General features: G+C 37.4%; 1 protein-coding gene across 6 annotated transcripts in view; it reads right to left on the minus strand.

Annotated features, from left to right (window-relative positions):
- Nucleotides 1-17,800, minus strand: part of PPP1R9A (protein phosphatase 1 regulatory subunit 9A) — a 320,392-nt gene that overhangs the window by 54,182 nt on the left and 248,410 nt on the right. For all 6 annotated transcript variants that reach the window (XM_082846441.1, XM_082846440.1, XM_082846438.1 and 3 more), the window contains 4 exons: nt 6,857-6,910; nt 3,971-4,200; nt 1,926-2,022; nt 1,050-1,221 (listed from right to left, as the gene is read on the minus strand). In XM_082846441.1, the coding sequence (XP_082702567.1) occupies nt 1,050-1,221; nt 1,926-2,022; nt 3,971-4,200; nt 6,857-6,910 (553 nt within the window). The remainder of the gene's footprint in view (nt 1-1,049; nt 1,222-1,925; nt 2,023-3,970; nt 4,201-6,856; nt 6,911-17,800) is intronic.

Here is a 17,800-nt window from a genome sequence, read left to right on the forward strand (position 1 = left end):
AAGGATATAAACTTAGTGGACAGATGCAAATCTCTAAATACCACTTTACTTTTAAATGAAAATTTCCAATACTTTTCACTTTCAACGGCTAAGAGTTTAGTTCTGAAAGTTAATGATATGATATAAACACTTGTTTATCAGGAAAATCTCATTGGAGACATTTTAATATGTGCGAAAGAGCATCAAAGAATTAAACAGCTCATTAGTGATCACAGTTTTACTGCATGTCAAACCACTGCCTGTGAGTTGTCAGTCCCTTCACGACAATGCTGCCACATGACATTCTTTTATTTTCACTTTTTCTAAGGTCTACTAGGTACCTATTTTAAAAGATGAAATAAAAAGTTTTATGTCCGCCTGTGCACTTATTGTTATAAATTCTTATACATCCTCTAATTTATAAATACACTATACGTATTAAAACATTCATACACATTCTTATACACACAGTCTACGCACGGGCGTGTGTGAGGGAAGCAAATAAGTGATTTATTTATGGTTGGTGTATGAAAGAAGACAGCCATTCACAATACAAAATGCTTCCCGTGTTCTGGTCTGATTTGGTCTCTGATAGGAAAGAATGAGACGTACACACAGGACATCGAGGTAAAAGCAGAAAAGTACACAGAACTTCTTAGTGAATTCCAAGTGCTAGAAGTCAGCCTTCTGATGTTATGAAAAAGGTCTTCTTTCTAGGGACTTAAAAATCACTCATTTTAAGCCTTACTAATTAATACTTAAGTAGTGTAACTCATCCTATATGGGACGAGCTATCAATTTAAGGCAGTTTATTAAGCTTATCAATTTTATGGTGGTTTAAAAATAATATCTGACTTGTCCGATTTGGAATTTTGTTAATTCTTTACATCAAAGATTTATTTTTGATAAGATGAGAGAAAAATTATAACTTCCTATTTTGATAAGCTCGTTTTTCTTTCCCACAGCAGGAAGACTTTTTCAACTTTTAAATCTCTGAGTTAAAAAAGGAAGAATGTAAGGCCAAATTTTACAGTCATTAAAAACATTTTTTATGGTTAGGTTAAACAAACCTTGACTTAGGCCATCTTGACAAGGTGTCTGCTTGACATCCAAGTTCTCCAAGGTATCTCCTTTAGAGACCTCACTAAGAGATGTTCTTCTCTCAAAGATGTTGTTGTTATTGTTAACTTGAGTCCCATTTTGCTTCAGTAGCCTGAACACCTCGGCTTCCAAATCTCTAATCTAAGAGAGAAAAAAAATATCCATTCATGAAACCCTAAATCAGCACTTCTCTCCAAGCACTAGGCAAAACTACCCTATTCTTTTTTTTTTTAATTTTATTAAAATATAGTCGATTTACAACGTTGTGTTTAATTTCTGCTATTTAGCAAAGTGACTCAGTTATACATATATATATATCCTTTTCAAATTCTTTTCCATTATGGTTTACCATAGGATATTGAACATAGTTCCCCGTGCTATACAGTAAGACCTTGCTGTTCATCCAACCTATATATAATAGCTTGCTTCTGCTAATCCCAAACCCCCAGTCCTTCCCTCCTCAACCCTCCCGCCTCTTTGGCAACCACAAGTCTATTCTCTATGTCTGTAAGTCTGTTTTTGTTTCATAGATATGTTCATTTGTGTTGTATTTTAGATTCCACATGTAAGTGATATCATATGGTATTTGTCTTTCTCTTTCTGACTTACTTCACTTAGTGTGATAATCTCTATTATTTCATTCTTTTTAATGGCTGAGTAGTAGTCCATTGTATACATGTACCACATCTTCTTTATCCATTCATCTGTCAATGGACATTTAGGTTGTTTTCACATCTTGGCTATTGTAAATAGTGCTGCTATGAACATGGGGGTGCATGTATCTTTTCAAATTATACTTTTGTCTGGCTGCCCTATTACTCAGTGGCTTTGAGCATATAACTCACCCGTACTTGCAGGCCTTGAACTTCCACAAGATGAGCTTTTTCCAATTCTTCTATTTTCTTTCTTTCTGCTTCCTGTCTTTTGATGAAATCAAGTTCTCTTAAGAAGAAAATAATAGATCTCATTGCATCAAACACTCAACAAATGAGGAAATGTAAAAATTCCTATCAGAAGCAATGAACTGCACAGTGAAATAAATAACTAGACAGCTGTTTAAATAAACAAAACTCAATCACAGAGAAAAGGTATCTAGTAATGAAAGCAAATAAAATGTCTTAATGGGGGCTTCCCTGGTGGCACAGTGGCTGAGAGTCTGCCTGCCGATACAGGGGACGCGGGTTTGTGCCCCGGTCCGGGAAGATCCCACATGCCGTGGAGTGGCTGGGCCCGTGAGCCATGGCCACTGAGCCTGCGCGTCCGGAGCCTGTGCTCCGCAACGGGAGAGACCACAACAGTGAGAGGCCCGCGTACCGCCAAAAAAAAAAAAAAAAAAAAGTTTTAATGGATTACAAAGTAAAGAAAAATGCTTTGATCCTGCTTACTAAGATTTTCATCTGTAGCTCCTGACTCTAGAGCACCCGTTCATATTTAGATAGAAGCTACTGAACTAATGACCCATGTTGGATAATTTAGTGGAGATAATTACATGTCAAGTAGATATAATTCCACATTTATAAAGTCATTTACCTAGTAAACTGATGGAACTGGATGGTAAGAGTTTTAAAGAGATAATTATAATAAGATTGCTTCCTATAAATGGCAGTAGAGGGGCTGTTGGGTCAGAAACACTGAGGGGGAGCTGTCACTACATGCCTGAGGATAATATGGGGAGAAGGAGAAATACCTCCATTTTAAAAGTCTGGAATGCAATATGCAAATTTGGTAGAATTTATTATAAAATTATTACATGAAATAGAGTTAGGTATATTTTTGGTAAAAAGAGTTAAAATAGTGATGTACTGAATTCATGGTCATAAGAACAATTCCCCCCTTTCTAATATACTTTTTATAGCAATATCTTTTAAACATTACAAACATTATTTCCACGATAGGAAATAATAGTTACGGTGACTCTTACATATATGCTTAGGTTTTTAAAATTTTTTTGCAGTACGCGGGCCTCTGACTGCTGTGGCCTCTCCCGTTGTGGAGCACAGGCTCCAGACGCGCAGGCTCAGCAGCCATGGCTCACAGGCCCAGCCGCTCCGTGGCATGTGGGATCTTCCCGGACCGGGGCACGAACCCGTGTCCCCTGCATCTGCAGGCGGACCCTCAACCACTGCACCACCAGGGAAGCCCTATGCTTAGCTTTTAAGGCTTGACATAGAAGACCAGATGAGATACTGGTGCTACTTTCTATTATTCTAGCTAGCCAGAAGTAACTGTTGAAAAAAATCCGTAAAAATCTCCCTGGTCAGTCTCCCTGAAATTACACCAAGATTCAACAGATGGAAGCAAAGCAGCATTAGCTCAGAAATAGCAGTTGAAATTTAAAAGCAGAGTGTGGTGATGGTCTCTTACTGCAGTGAACCAAGGCCCTTTTGATTCTCTCAACAGCTGAAAGAAGGAAACTGGCAGGGCAGGAGGTCTTGCTAGTCAATATTTACACTATCTGTAGTGGGAAAATTCTGAAGTTAACTGATTCTAAGAATAGACATAGAAGCAGCCTCATCAAGGCCCCAGTTGCTGCTTTGTAAGTACTTTATCCAATAGTCATTCTGCATGACTTCAGCTGGGCTTCTTGCTTCTAAATCACAGATGTTTCAAAAAGGATAGAGGTTCAAATGGTTTAACAGTTACTATTAATGATTAACAACAACAACAAAACAGGAGGTTGCCAAAAAATTATAGAAGAAAAACTATAATCGCATATGAAAAATGATGCAAGAGATTTCTAAAACTTAGTGTCTATTTATGCATTAACTATGCTCCTTAGGGGCATGACTCTGAGGTCACCTTTTCTTTTCCACTAGATATTATGAAATTACTGGATATAAACCTTCTTTAGATACACACAACTATTCTTTAGTCATTAGAAGCTGCTTACTTTTGTTGAAAATCCTTGATCAGTTTCTTTGCCTTGTTGTACTTCTTTTCCAAGGCTTGATACTGGCTTTGAGTCTCTTTGAGGTGCTCGTTCACCGTGTGGCATAACGTTTGAGCCTCAATCCAGTAGCTCTCCAACTTCAACATTCTTTCTTTATTCTCTTCTATATTCTGCTGGAGTTGGGTTTTTTCTAGTTCCCACCTCACTTTCTCATTTTCTGCTGCTTGTAGCTGGACAAAGCAAATATCAAAGCAAGCATTATCTGGGTACTTCTGTAGCAAAAATCCCTCATATTTTTATAGTGTATTTTAAATTCCATTGTTACATATACTCAAATCATCAAACACACTGAGATGAGAAGAGCAAGTATTATTTTCATTATTACACAGATTATAAAATGGAGGCCTTGAAAAGTGAAAATGTTTGTACAAGGTCACACATCTGATAAATGACAAAACATGGATCTGATCCCAACTCCCATGATCTTTCCATCACACTATGTGGTGTATGAAATTCTCTGAGCAGGAAAAAGTGTTTTAGAGTTTGATTCTATCCAATGAACTTCAACACGCTTTCTTTTAGAGTTTTTCTTTTTCTTTTTTTAACATATAATTATAAATAAAAAGTTAACTAAAAAGGGAGTGGGGAGAGGCAAGCTGGGAAGGAGAGAGGGGCAGAAGCACACAGTATGGCCTAATGGATAAGAGGGGGACCGTGGGGTCATACAGTTTAGATTTAAATTCCAGGCTCTGCCATTATTGGCCTTTAAACCTTGGACAAGTAAGTGAAGTCCTCTAAGACTAAATTATGTTATCTTTAATCGGAACTGTGATATAACACATCAGCACGCTTGGAACAGCTCCTTGGGCATAATAATCTGATAAAAGTGATTTTTACTTTGTTTCTATCCCTTTTGATGATATTATCACATCTTTTATTTCAACTGACATGAACATAGCTTGTAGCTCATTATTTTGCTGACACTGTTCTGAGTTTCTAGAGCCTAATAAATCCCGATTTGAATAAAAGTATAAAAGACAGTGTGAGTAAAAATATAAATGATTTCTGAATTAATTTAAATCTCTCTGATGGGACACAAAGGCAGCTTCTTGTGGTTTCTGCTTTCAGGGAAGCTTAGGAACAGATAACACACTGGTCCAAATCCCTCATTTCTGAAGAAATTCAAGACTGATCTCTCAGGTAAGGGGTCAAAGGTCATTTATTCACAATTAACCAGTCAACCTTTAAATGAGTGCTTCATCTACTTCACATGCCTCTGTTAAAGTTCAAAAGGATGCAGTCATTATAAACGATCAATTTTCAAAATCTAAAACATTCCAAAATCATTTGGAAAGTGGAAATATATGTTTTTATGTACATTTTAAACTAAACACATTGGCAAAACAGGGTTACAAAGTAAAAAGTAGTCAAAAACATTTCAAAATTAGGAATTCTATTATCAACTTGGATATAAAGAGTCATAGTAAAACAAGCTAATCTATGGCTATTATATGCCAATATGATATTGAGAAAAATATAAAATACTAATTTATAGAATTTTCTAGATTAAATATCTAACACATAAGCTTTGTTAAAGCACTTGCAATCCCAGGTGAATCTTCTTCCCTGATCGTACCTAACAACTAAAAAGAAATCTTCTATTCTTCCGTTCTATGACAAGAAACATGGCAATTTAAAACAGGACTGGGTATTTGCTGCATCTTTTATTAAGCAATGTTTCGTGTTCGAGTTGTTTATTTACCAACCGCTACTAATTTAAAACTTATTATTCACAGAGCTTGGTTGAAACCATGAATGATGTATAGACATGTTTTGACTAAAGAGCTGCAGAGTTATTAGCTAAAAATACCATTTAACCAAAATAGCCTTGCTAATTCATCTCCATTTAAAACACATGGAAAAACCAAAACAAGTGTATCTAATGTGAACAGGGAAACGGACTGTTAGTAGTGTGAGAGCAATTATGTCTCAATTTTTAAAAGACCATAAAAAATAAAGATTATTGTTTTTAAAGTAACTCAAAAGATATTTTTAAATCTTTGAAATTATGTACTTGATAAAACGAAACACTGTTCAAGAAACTTACAAGTACCTTATAATTTCCCAATTAAAAATGCCCTTCTGAATTATGTATTATTTCATATATAAACTAAAAACATATACTCCTTTTATCAAGACCTGTATTTCCCCACAAATTTAAATAACATGAACTAAACTTGTCTAAAGATTTCTGGTAGCACCTGGCACCTAAAATAAATTATTCATATATTAATTAAATTTCATAATACTTAATTACTAGAAATTGGAAGTTTTCTCTATGAAAGATAAGTAATGTGCTATGTTAAAATACATTATCTCTGATGAATAAGTTAAAAATAATTAAACATTTAAGATAAGATAAAGAGATATAGTATAACAGCTTGTGCTTAAGGAATTAGTGGTCAAAATGTAATTTGGATTCTTGAACTATTATAAACATTTACTTTTTAATTTATTTTTTTAAATAGCAGGTTCTTATTAGTTATCCATTTTATACATATTAGTGTATATATGTCAATCCCAATCTCCCAATTCATCACACCAACACATAAACATTACTTTTTGAGGAAAGCTCAGAGGGAACGGGCCACATATGTGCAAATATGTAATTTAAAAATACTGTGCTATTTTCACTGAGGGGTATGGTGGTGCTGACGCCCTAAGAGTATGCACTGGCAGGTTTTTCCGCTAACAGTGGAAATGAATCTCTCACATTTGTATTCTTTCAAATGCACAGAAACAAATTCCTTTAGTCCTCGGGTTGAATTTATTCATAGCATCTGAAGTTTAAAAAGTACAATTCAAACATCATGTACTGGTGCTTACCTTGGTCTTCAATTTTTGAATCTCTGCTTCTGTAACTGCATGTTTGATTTGCAACTGAAAATGGAAAAGGAAGAAAAAATCTGAACTAATTGTATCTATATTTTTAAAGCTTCAGCAGCTAGCAGAATACGTTATTATATAGCTGAAGGCCTAGAAAAGTGCTGCAATGCAGCAGGTTGTAAATTAAAATGTCTAGTGTGTAAAATGACTCTAGGTGCAAACTAATTAAACATGGGGTTTATGGCTCACACTCCCTAACATCAGATTAGGTTACGAATTTAATTGCTCAGGGACCAAAGAGAAGGAAACACATTTTCTTGCCCTCTTTGCAGCTCTTCCTTTATGATTTGAGGGTCAAGGAATTGTTTCCTTGCAGTCTTGTGGATTGAACAAGCCTCGGCAGGCAAGTCAGCCAGTGGCCGCGGGAAGCTTCAATTCCAAATCTGGACGAAAGGTGGCGCTCTGGTTCCGTGAGTCGCACGCATTTTAGGCTTAGCAGCTCTTTTACAGCTCAGGCCGCTGCAAAGCTGGAGAAGAGGATGATGCAGTTCCGCGGCGAAACCTGTAATTTTTTTTTTTTTAATTGCAGGAAAAGTACAGATCTAGTTTTCTGTCCTTTAAAAGATCTACTCCTATTGAGGACCTAGACCCCCACCCCCAAAGCTTCAGCTACAGTTTATTCTCCTGAGAACCACCATTTGGACTTGTTTTGCTTCTCCCCTCCCCCCCCCTTTTTCTTCATAGGGAAGAAAAACGAAGGAAACGTTCATTCCTTAAGGGATAAATAAGTACACCAAAATTTACGGAAAACGATTTATGGGTTGAAAGTCACTTTTCTAAAATCCTTGGGGTCTGACGGTTTTGGAATTCCGAGTTCTTTCAATTTCAGAAACGTAGTAAAATGCGTTTTTCCATAAATTGCTTATTGCCCACAGCAGGGTCTGTGGAGGCAACTCTGTAATCAGACACATGAATATGTTTGCCACCAAACATGTGAATATTCTCACTAAGGGGGGGGTACCTAAAGACTGTAGCATCCTGTCAGTTTTGGTCAGATTTACTACCCAAGTGAGTGTGCCACAAAATTATTTTAAAAAAACTGTCTCAGAGCATTTTGAATTTAGGATTGTACAGAGGGACTGCAAACTTCCCATATTACTGTAATCAAATAAGTCCAAGATTTTCTTATCAGAAAGACGGCTAATGAAAAGACAGAAATGTGAACCTTTGGAGATCACACCGCCTCATAACCCTCAGCTCTCTCTCTGGTTTGTAATCTGTACTTCCTTGGTTTTCACCTGGCCAGCAGGGGCGTATGGGAAGGACGACGAGGGAAAGAAGTTAGAATCAAGGACAGGGTTCATTCAACACCCTTAGATGCTGATGAATAAAAGCCCAGAAACTGAGAGGCCCCACGCTCCCTGCAAAATGCCCCCTCCGGGATGCTTTCAGGTTTCCTGTTGGGCTTAAAGCTCTGCGGGCTCTGCAGCTACAGCTCTGCTCCTGCTGAGGGGTGACCTTGAAACTTTCAGATGTGATTCTGCCCCACTCTCCTGCTTTCAGACCTGGTCTCTCTTGCCTCTTCGGCTCTTGCTCCTTTCACCCTCACTGTTCCCAGGGCCTTCTGTGCTCTAACAGTCTCTAGAGAGGAAGTACTCTTTGTTAGCACAGTGTCTAGCACAGAGTAAGTCCTCTATAAAGTTAGCCAAGAATAAGAAAGAATGATTTGAAGAACTCAGATATGATTACCCTAACTCTACTTCTCAGTTAAAAGTGCTAAATGCTGTAAAACGTTGCACCTGAAATAAAAGCCCTCTGGTTCTAAGCTGAAGAGTAGCAAGAAATCAAAAAGGCAGACTTTTTGATGAACACCACAACTAGGAGGAAGTGCTGTACCTTATTTTCTCGGCGGTTAACTCCCTGTAGGGTAATATATTGCAATACAACTTGTTGGGACCTTGGATTTTCTTTGTTCGAATCGCCATGTTCTCTAGCAAGCTAATTCTCTGGGCCCCGGTTTCCCATATGAAAAATGAGAGGGCTAGGTGGGAAGAACCCCAAGGCCCCTGCAAGTACTCCAGGTGTGACACTTACGAAATGAAGGGCCTGGAGATGGTTGTCAAGGCTGCAGAGTCTAGGAGTTCTCGTCCCAAGCCAGCATTTTCTTCCCTATGAATGCATACACTAGACTAATCCGCTGGTGTGTGGGACAAATTGACGTGAAACTGCAGAGCAGCCAAGCTGGTTTTCAATTATCCTGCCCCTCCCATCTTAGCAAAACAGATAACAGAAGACAGCTGAACTCGTAAGCGGTGAGGTGAGAACACTGATACAAGCTTGAAGTGTTACTCAGTATAGCCCAATCCTTTAGCTACAGGAAAGCAGAATGAGGTCTGTAAATTCAGACATCATTCAGAAGATGGACAAAAGTTTTAGTGTGACGTTTCCCCCAGTACTCATAAGGCTGAAAATTATAGATATGTGATTATTTTAATCCTGCATGCACATGAAGAGAACGTCTACAAATCCACCACTATTAACAGGAAAAGCATTAAAAATAAACTAATCTAACATTTTCATTTTATATAGGAAGAAACTGTGTTTCAGTAGTTTAAGTTGCAGAGCTAGTAAGTGTCAAAGCCAGGTTTTACAAATTCCAGTCCACAGTCCTCTCCTCTAATACTAAGTTTCTTACATTCGTAGGACCCTTTTTCCCTTTTTCATCACCTCCTTCCTCACTGCAAATGAATCTGTAAGGGAGGCAGGACAGGCACTGTTAACCTCGCTGTTCAGACAGGGAAAGAGGCTCACAGAAGTTACATGGCTTCTTCAAGTTCCCAGCAGAGGCAGGTGGTGGAATGGAAATTATCCCAGGTCTGACTCCACCTACCTCTGTTCCTCCCTTCCTTATGCCCCTCATCTGAACCAGCTTTGGAATACATTTTTCATTTGATCATCACAGAAACCCTGAGGCATATGTGATCATTGTGACCTCCCAGATGAGAAACTAGGACTCCACCTGGAAACCACGGATCACTTCTGGTAGGCTGAGTATTCTGGCACTACATACAACATGGTGCTCAGTCAGCTGTTATGAGTCATGGAACTTAGAAAGAAATCTCTCCCTCATTATTCAACCAGCATTTACTGAATGAGACTGTGTGCCAGGTGCTGTGCTAGTTGTTGAGGATACACGAAAGCGACATAGAACCTAACTTCGAAACACTTACTACGGGGAAATTAATATATACCACCTCCTGAGAGAAGTTCCCAGATGCCTCAGAAAAACTTGGAGAGAAACTTCAGGTGACCTGCAGCTTTGGCCTACGTGTCATATCTCCAACTATGGACCCTGCCTCCCAGGCAAAGTGGGCACGATGGGCCTGGGATACCTCCATTTCATGAGCAAGAGGAAACTGATGTTCAACGAGGTGAAGTGACTTGACAAAAGAAGCACGGTGCATACAAAGTTGAGTTTTCTTATTTTAGAGCAGTTCTCCTTTCACGTTTAATAGGCTTTCCAGAGTACAGCTGTAAGGGTTTGCAGACAACCCCCGAGACTGGTCAGGCTGACTGCAGGGGGCAGGGTCTTCAGGGCTGGTTAATAGAAACAGAGCCTGAAATACCTGTTGGACCTTTTGGGCTTCAGAGAATCTAGGTTTGGTGAAAAGACTTGGGAAGGGAGGATACAAATAAAAAGAAAAGGTTAAGGACTGCAGGTCAGTGTCTCTCAACTTATAAGATCAATCTCTTTCATCTCTTCTGTCATCTTGAACATGAATGGCATCAATATCCACCACAGGATTACAGCACAAATAAACACACACACTCCTATGGAGAACAGTGGCTCTCATATAACATTCTGCAGGTGTACCTGCTGTGTTTATTTTCTGTTTATTTCTTTCAAAAATATGAATACAGCACATGTACTCACGTCACTGAATCAATATAATCCAAAGATAACTGCACTAGAAATAGAAACATCCTTACACATAAACATTGTAAAACTGAACTTCTGCACTCTTTACTTATCCTGTGCAAGCATGAAAAACATTTTTCTTTAAAAAGGAAAAATGTTATCTTTGCAGGAAAGATTTTAAGGGCGCTCTAGTACTAGAGATTTTACAGATAAGAGCGACATTCTCTGTTTTTACTTTATAAGGGCAAAATAATAACTGATATTTGCATACAACTTTATGAAGTAGTTTCAGCACTGGAATCAGAATTTTTACAATGATCTCTGTGATAATTTGACTGCAGTCTGTCTTACCCATGACAGTGTAAGTTCCACAAAAGAAGAAATAAGTGCTGTTTTTGCCTATACTTTGGTGCTGTTAAAATGAAACTATGCCATATTGCTTTATAATTTCTGCTCAAAGGTTTATATATGGTACCTATCTTTATATTAACAAAAGTGTTTTTCTCAGGAAACATTATGCAAAACTAGCTGAAATCAGCTGACTGAATGATATCATAACCTAATGTGAATGGCAACACTAACTGCAGTATATGCAGCACAGGGTCACTCTCTAAGGAGGTGCTCATAAACTGGTTATTGATGGTGAAGGTGCTGGACGTAGGTGACAGCCTGTAATTACAGCTACTCTTTAAGTATCTGTTTCTTGTTAAGTACATAACATTTTTTACCTTCTCTACATATTAATGGGAAGTTCCATAAAGATTACTATCTAATGCATTAATAACTTCTTCTAGATTACTTTTCATAGATTCTCTATGACTTAAGTAAGAAAAATAACACAATTTTTTACACTCCATATTTTTTCCTCAAGACAAATGCAGAACTGTTTTTACTGGGAGCTAATATCTATGGCTCCCAAGAAGGAATGGTGGAGGGGAAGCACCACACAGTCCACTGAAATGGCACCTGGCCAGCAGTTTCCGATTCAGCCTCTTCCTACTTCCCACTAAATTTCCAGTGAAATCACATTACAAAAGAAAAACTCACAACCAAATTGACACTGAAACTAGAAACAACTGTTACTAGAATATGAAGGAGTCATGAAGTTGAATTAAGAAAAATCTATCCAAGCTTCACTCCCAAGACAGGGAGATGCTTTGTGTCTCTCTCACTGATTGCTTGAGATACCAGGTCTACGCAGTGAGGAAGATGGGCAACCTCTACTGTCCTTCCCAGGAGCTGTCCTCAGACCAGGTTCTCTAACTCTCCACCTTCCATATTCATTCAGAAAGCAACTGCTAGATGAGGAAAAGAATGCAGGAAGGGTGGCTGATAGTGGCACATTGCCTACTTTCACCTGCAGACCCCAAAGTGCAGCAATACAGACAGGGGCAGTCACAGTAAGTGCTTTGATAGCAAGGAATAACTTTTTTTTTTCCCCTGTTACTTCAAGAACTGAGTGGTGAGATTTGGATATCCCACCTTAGTACAGAGAACTGCTTTAGATGATAGGTTGCCAGAAAATAGCCACCAGGCTGGAAACTAGGCACATAGGTATGTCCTCCTGATGTAGGTCTGGAAATGGAATTCGTAATTTTTAAAAGTGGTTAATTGCTGCTTGAATACAAAAAAAGGTTTTTGCCTCATTTCAAGATAAATAAATGAGAAGAAGGCAAAACTGAGCCTATTACTAAATACTTCAGATCAAGGAAAAGAGAGCATCAACTTGAAAATTCAAATAAGTAAACCTGTGAAAATTATGTATCCCATAAATAAAAAGACATTTTAAAGTAACTCTATGGAACACCAGGATGAAGAGAAAGTGAAGAAGCATGAGGAATAAGTGGAGAGTAAGGAAACTAAAAATGTAATTAAAAGTCATTTTAGAGGTGCTAAAGAGCATACCTGAACTTGAAGTTGAAAGCATATTTAATGCTACAGAAAACTGAATCATTGACAGGAGAGGACACATTTGAGAACAATCTCAGAAATAGAAAAAAACAGAGAAGAAACATAAAAAAGATAATACTGAAGACAGAGTTTCTAGAAAAGAAACAAACTGAAAAAAATTTAAAAATGAAGAAAATATTCATAGACTAAAATGAAAACATGAACACAAACATAAAACAAGGAAAGCAGATTGGAAGAAAAAAATTAATGAAAGGAGGCCTACTTCAAGAAACTGTAAAGAAGATGTGGCACATACATACAGTGGAATATTACTCAGCCATAAAAAGAAACGAAATTGAGTTATTTGAGGTGAAGTGGATGGACCTAGAGTCTGTCAGAGTGTGAAGTAAGTCAGAAAGAGAAAAACAAATACCATATGCTAACACATATATATGGAACCTAAGAGGAAAAAAAAAAGGTTCTGAAGAACCTAGGGGCAGGACAGGAATACAGATGCAGATGTAGAGAACAGACTGAGGACACGGGGAGTGGGAAGGGTAAGCTGGGACAAAGTGAGAGAGTGGCATGGACATACATACACTACCAAATGTAAAATAGCTAGCTAGTGGGAAGCAGCCGCATAGCACAGGGAGATCAGCTCGGTGCTTTGTGAACACCTAGAGGGGTGGGATAGGGAGGGTGGGAGGGAGACACAAGAGGGAGGGGATATAGGGATATATGTATACATATAGCTGACTCACTTTGTTATACAGCAGAAACTAACACAACATTTTAAAGCAATTATACTTCAATAAAGTTGTTTAAAAAAAAAGAAATTGTGATAAAAAATTTAAAGTACAAGGTTAAAGTAATACAAGTATCCAAATATCTGTTGTCATTAGACTTTTCCTTTACAGTATGCAATGCTAGTTCAAAACAATGAAGCTTGCCCTACAACATTTTCAGGGGAAAAGGTTGTGAATCAAAGTATTAAAACCAGCTAATTATCATTCCTGTGTCACGATAATTAGAATGAGAGGAGAGGAGAGGTAGATAAACATATGCTATGGCTATCATTTTGTTAAATGGTAAAGACATAGCTGCTGATCTCCTTTCTATATTGCTGGGAGAAAATATCCTAAGACTGAGTCAAAGTTACTCAAGGGTAATCTCTAGAAGAATAGGATAAAAATGTATAACTTTTAAGCAGCAGATGAAAATTTGATGTATCTAATGGCAAGTAGGTAAAAAGATCAAAACAAAACAAGAAGCATGGTAACTGTAATATATGAAATAAGGTGGTAGATGTAAGTTCTAATATTAAAATGATTAAAGTAAATATAAATGGGGTAAACTCACCAATTAACTGACAAAGACTCCTAGAGTAGTATAAAGGATTTAGGAATAGGTTGACTGAAGGAAACACAATTGTGCAAAAGGATACAGAATGGCTGAAAACAAAGAGATGGAAGAAATAGATACTGTGAAGCAGATATGAAGCAAAAGGAAGACAGTGTTGAATTTTTACTATCAGACAAATTAGAATTTGGAGTAAAATGCATCATTAGAAACAAGGGAGATGTTACAATAAATCGAAAAGCTGTAATAATCCTGAACATATAGGCAGCTAACAGCAAAGATTTAAAATGTATAAAACTACAATTGCTAGAATTATAGGAAGAAAGAAACAACTGTAGCTGGCAACTTTAACATATGCTTTTCAGAGTTAGTACATCAAGCCAACAAAATCTAAGCCACACTGCAGAGAAGACGTGTGTGTCTGTATTATTAATCTTATCTATATAAATTTAACTTATGTAAATTTCATACCCAAGCACAGAATATGTGTGCTTTTTACATACATGAGAAATATTTAAATACAACTATTTATGAATTAAGTTACAAGAGATGTCTTGAAAATTCTAAATAGCTACCATATGGAATATGTTTTCTGAATAGTGTGATAAAATTAGAACCCAATAACAAAAGGATAGCAAAATAAAGTTGAAATGTGTGGAAAGTAAAATATTCCACTACATAATTCTTGTGTTAAAGAAGAAATTGCAAAAGAAATTACATCTAAATGGCAGTGGCATTCTAAATGTAAAAAAAAAATTGTGACATGTAGCTAAAGCAATATTCAGAAAAAAATTACAGCTTTAAATACACTTATCAGACTGTAAGGGTTATCAAAAGTAAATGTACCAAGTGCAACTGATTAATGCCAAAAAATAAAAAAGGAGGAAAAATAAAGATATTGGTAGGAAATAATAAGTATTTTTTAATTTAAAAAGAAATGTAGGGCTTCCCTGGTGGCACAGTGGTTGAGAGTCCGCCTGCTGATGCAGGGGACACGGGTTCGTGCCCCGGTCCGGGAGGATCCCACAGGCCGTGGAGTGGCTGGGCCCGTGAGCCATGCCGCTGAGCCTGCGCGTCCGGAGCCTGTGCTCCGCAACAGGAGGCCACAACAGTGAGAGGCCCGCATACCGTAAAAAAAAAAAAAAAAAAAAAAGAAAGAAAGAAAGAAAAAAAAGAAATGTAAAGCTAACAGCACAGATTAATTCTAGAAAAAAAACACTGAGAAAAAACTGAAAGTACTCAAATAAAGAAAAGAATAAGAAAAGGAACTAGTTATAGATACTAAAGATTTCAGTATTTTAAAGCTATATTATAAAAATATAAGTTAATAAATATGAATGCCTAGAGGAAATATATGAATTTCTTGAGAAATACAAAATACCAAAATTGGCCCAAGAAAAACTTGAAAAGACTAATAGCTATTGTAAAAAAGTATTTCAAATCTTCCTCCACAAAGGCACAGATGGTTTTACAGCTGAGTAATAACAAACTTTCAGGGAACAGAAATTGCCATCTTATGCAAGTCATTAAGTGTCTCTTATAAAAGTCATTTCTGAAAATGAAAAATAGAGAAGACTTCTTAACTTATATTGGAGCTAATATAACCTTTGTGGCAGCTTTTGATTAATCCACTCTAGTTAAGATTTTCTTAGGTGACATTTATATAATAGAGGGGACTATAAAATTTGAGAAAGGGTCAGAAAAAAAAGGCTTGAATTAAACAGATACATTCCATAAACTTGGATTAAAAGAGTCAATGTGATAAAAATGCCAGCTTTCCGCAAGTTAATTTACTATCTTAATGTAATTACAGTACGAAAATGCAAGGAAGTTTTTTCAAGGGAGTTAAAGTGATTCAAGTGTTTTCTTGAATAAGTTGAAAAGTAATGGAATTTCTGAAGAGAAGAGTTAGATGGATCTGATTTATTCCATCAATGTTTTATATATATTCTAACAGTACGGCACCAAAAATTAATGAGAAAGTGGAACACAATATGAAGACCAAAAGCAGTCCAGAGTGTTAAGGCACAAATACTGTAGGTAATAACGCTGGGCCTCCAACCAGAAGGAAATGGGTAAATGAGCATGTAATAAAAGTGCTAGCCCCCTTGTCAGCTATTTGGGAAAATTAAATTAGGGAGCTGTCTTGTTTATACAACAAATTCTAGTATATGCTTGATACCATTCATTCACCAAATATTTAACCACTAACTCCATGCCAAGAACCGTGCAAAGACTGTGGGTACAATATTCAGCAAAAACAGAGGAGCTTAGATCTAGTCTAGCAAGATACATAATGGGCTAAAAGTAGGAACGACTGAGAGAATGTTAGTCTAATTTGCTTTGCCCAAACAGTGTAACATATACTTTTGCTTGAAATAATGTAATTAAGAGAACTCTATGTAATATGAGACTTTCTACAGACTCCAACACAAAATGACTCTCCACCTCCACCCCAGGTTTTGTGTATAATCTTGTGAAAAATATCTAACACTGTACAGTATTTGGGCATGTATGTTAATCACATAAAGAAATTTCAAACTGTGGTAGTGGCAGTGTACAAGATACAAATACTGTGACAGAGGGCCACACAGTTGATACTGAGTAGCAATCTCCTGAAGAAATAAATATATTCATATGTTAAATATAAAACAAAAGAGAATAGAAGGATTAGAAGTGAAATGATGTGGTATTTGTCTGTTCTAGAGGTGGTGACAAACCTCCAATTCTTAAAAGCCAAAATTAAAACTGCAGATTTGGGGCTTCCCTTGTGGCGCAGTGGTTGAGAGTCCGCCTGCCGATGCAGGGGACGCGGGTTCGTGCCCTGGTCTGGGAAGATCCCACGTGCCGCGGAGCAGCTGGGCCCGTGAGCCATGGCCGCTGAGCCAGCGCGTCCAGAGCCTGTGCTCCGCAACAGGAGAGGCCACAGCAGGGAGAGGCGGGCATAACGCAAAAAAAAAAAAACTACAGATTTGGTTACTCAGGCTAAAACTAAATCAGCCATGCTATATAGAATGGGGCCAGATCATGGAGCAGCCTACACCAACGCCAGCAGCCATTTTCTGTAAAAGTCCAAAGAATTTAGGATTTGGAGGCCATATGGTCTCTGTACAACTACTCAGCTTTACTGTTGTAGAATAAAAGCAACCACAAACAATAAATAAATGCACATCCATGGCTGTGTCTGAATAAAGCTTTATTTACAAAAAAAGGCAGCAGGCCCAATTTGGCCAATGGGCCATAGTTTGCCAGCCCCTGGTCCAGATCACGCAGCTGTCTGCACTATGGAGTCAACTTCAAACAATATTTATGGAGCACTGAGTCCTTGGCTCAATTCAGAAAATGGAGGCTATAACCTTCCATATACTATTTCGGCTTTTTAGGCTCTTTAGCTTCCATTAAAAAAATGTGTACCCTATTTCCAGCTCAATTATCTAACAAAGAGTAGGGGTCATGCTTACCTGGCAACATGGAAGAGCTATATAATAGGCTTTTGCCAGGGTACACAACCTTGTCCTCACTGCCTCAAAGTTGGATTGAGAGTTACAACATTCAAAGAAGATTTTTTTTTTTTAGATTCCACATGTAAGTGAAACCACATGGTATTATTCTTTTCTTTTTTTTTTGATTGGAACAAGAATTTATTTGAACAGATTTATCAGAGGCTCACCAAAATCACAGCAGCATCAACCACAACTGCAACCACAAACACAAAACAAACAAAAATATAATACTTTAGAAGACCCTTGGAATTCCATGGGCAACTATCAAGCACA

This window comes from Leucopleurus acutus, assembly GCF_964270905.1.
Source record: "Leucopleurus acutus genome assembly, chromosome: 9".
In the NCBI taxonomy this organism is placed as follows: Eukaryota; Metazoa; Chordata; class Mammalia; order Artiodactyla; family Delphinidae; genus Leucopleurus; species Leucopleurus acutus.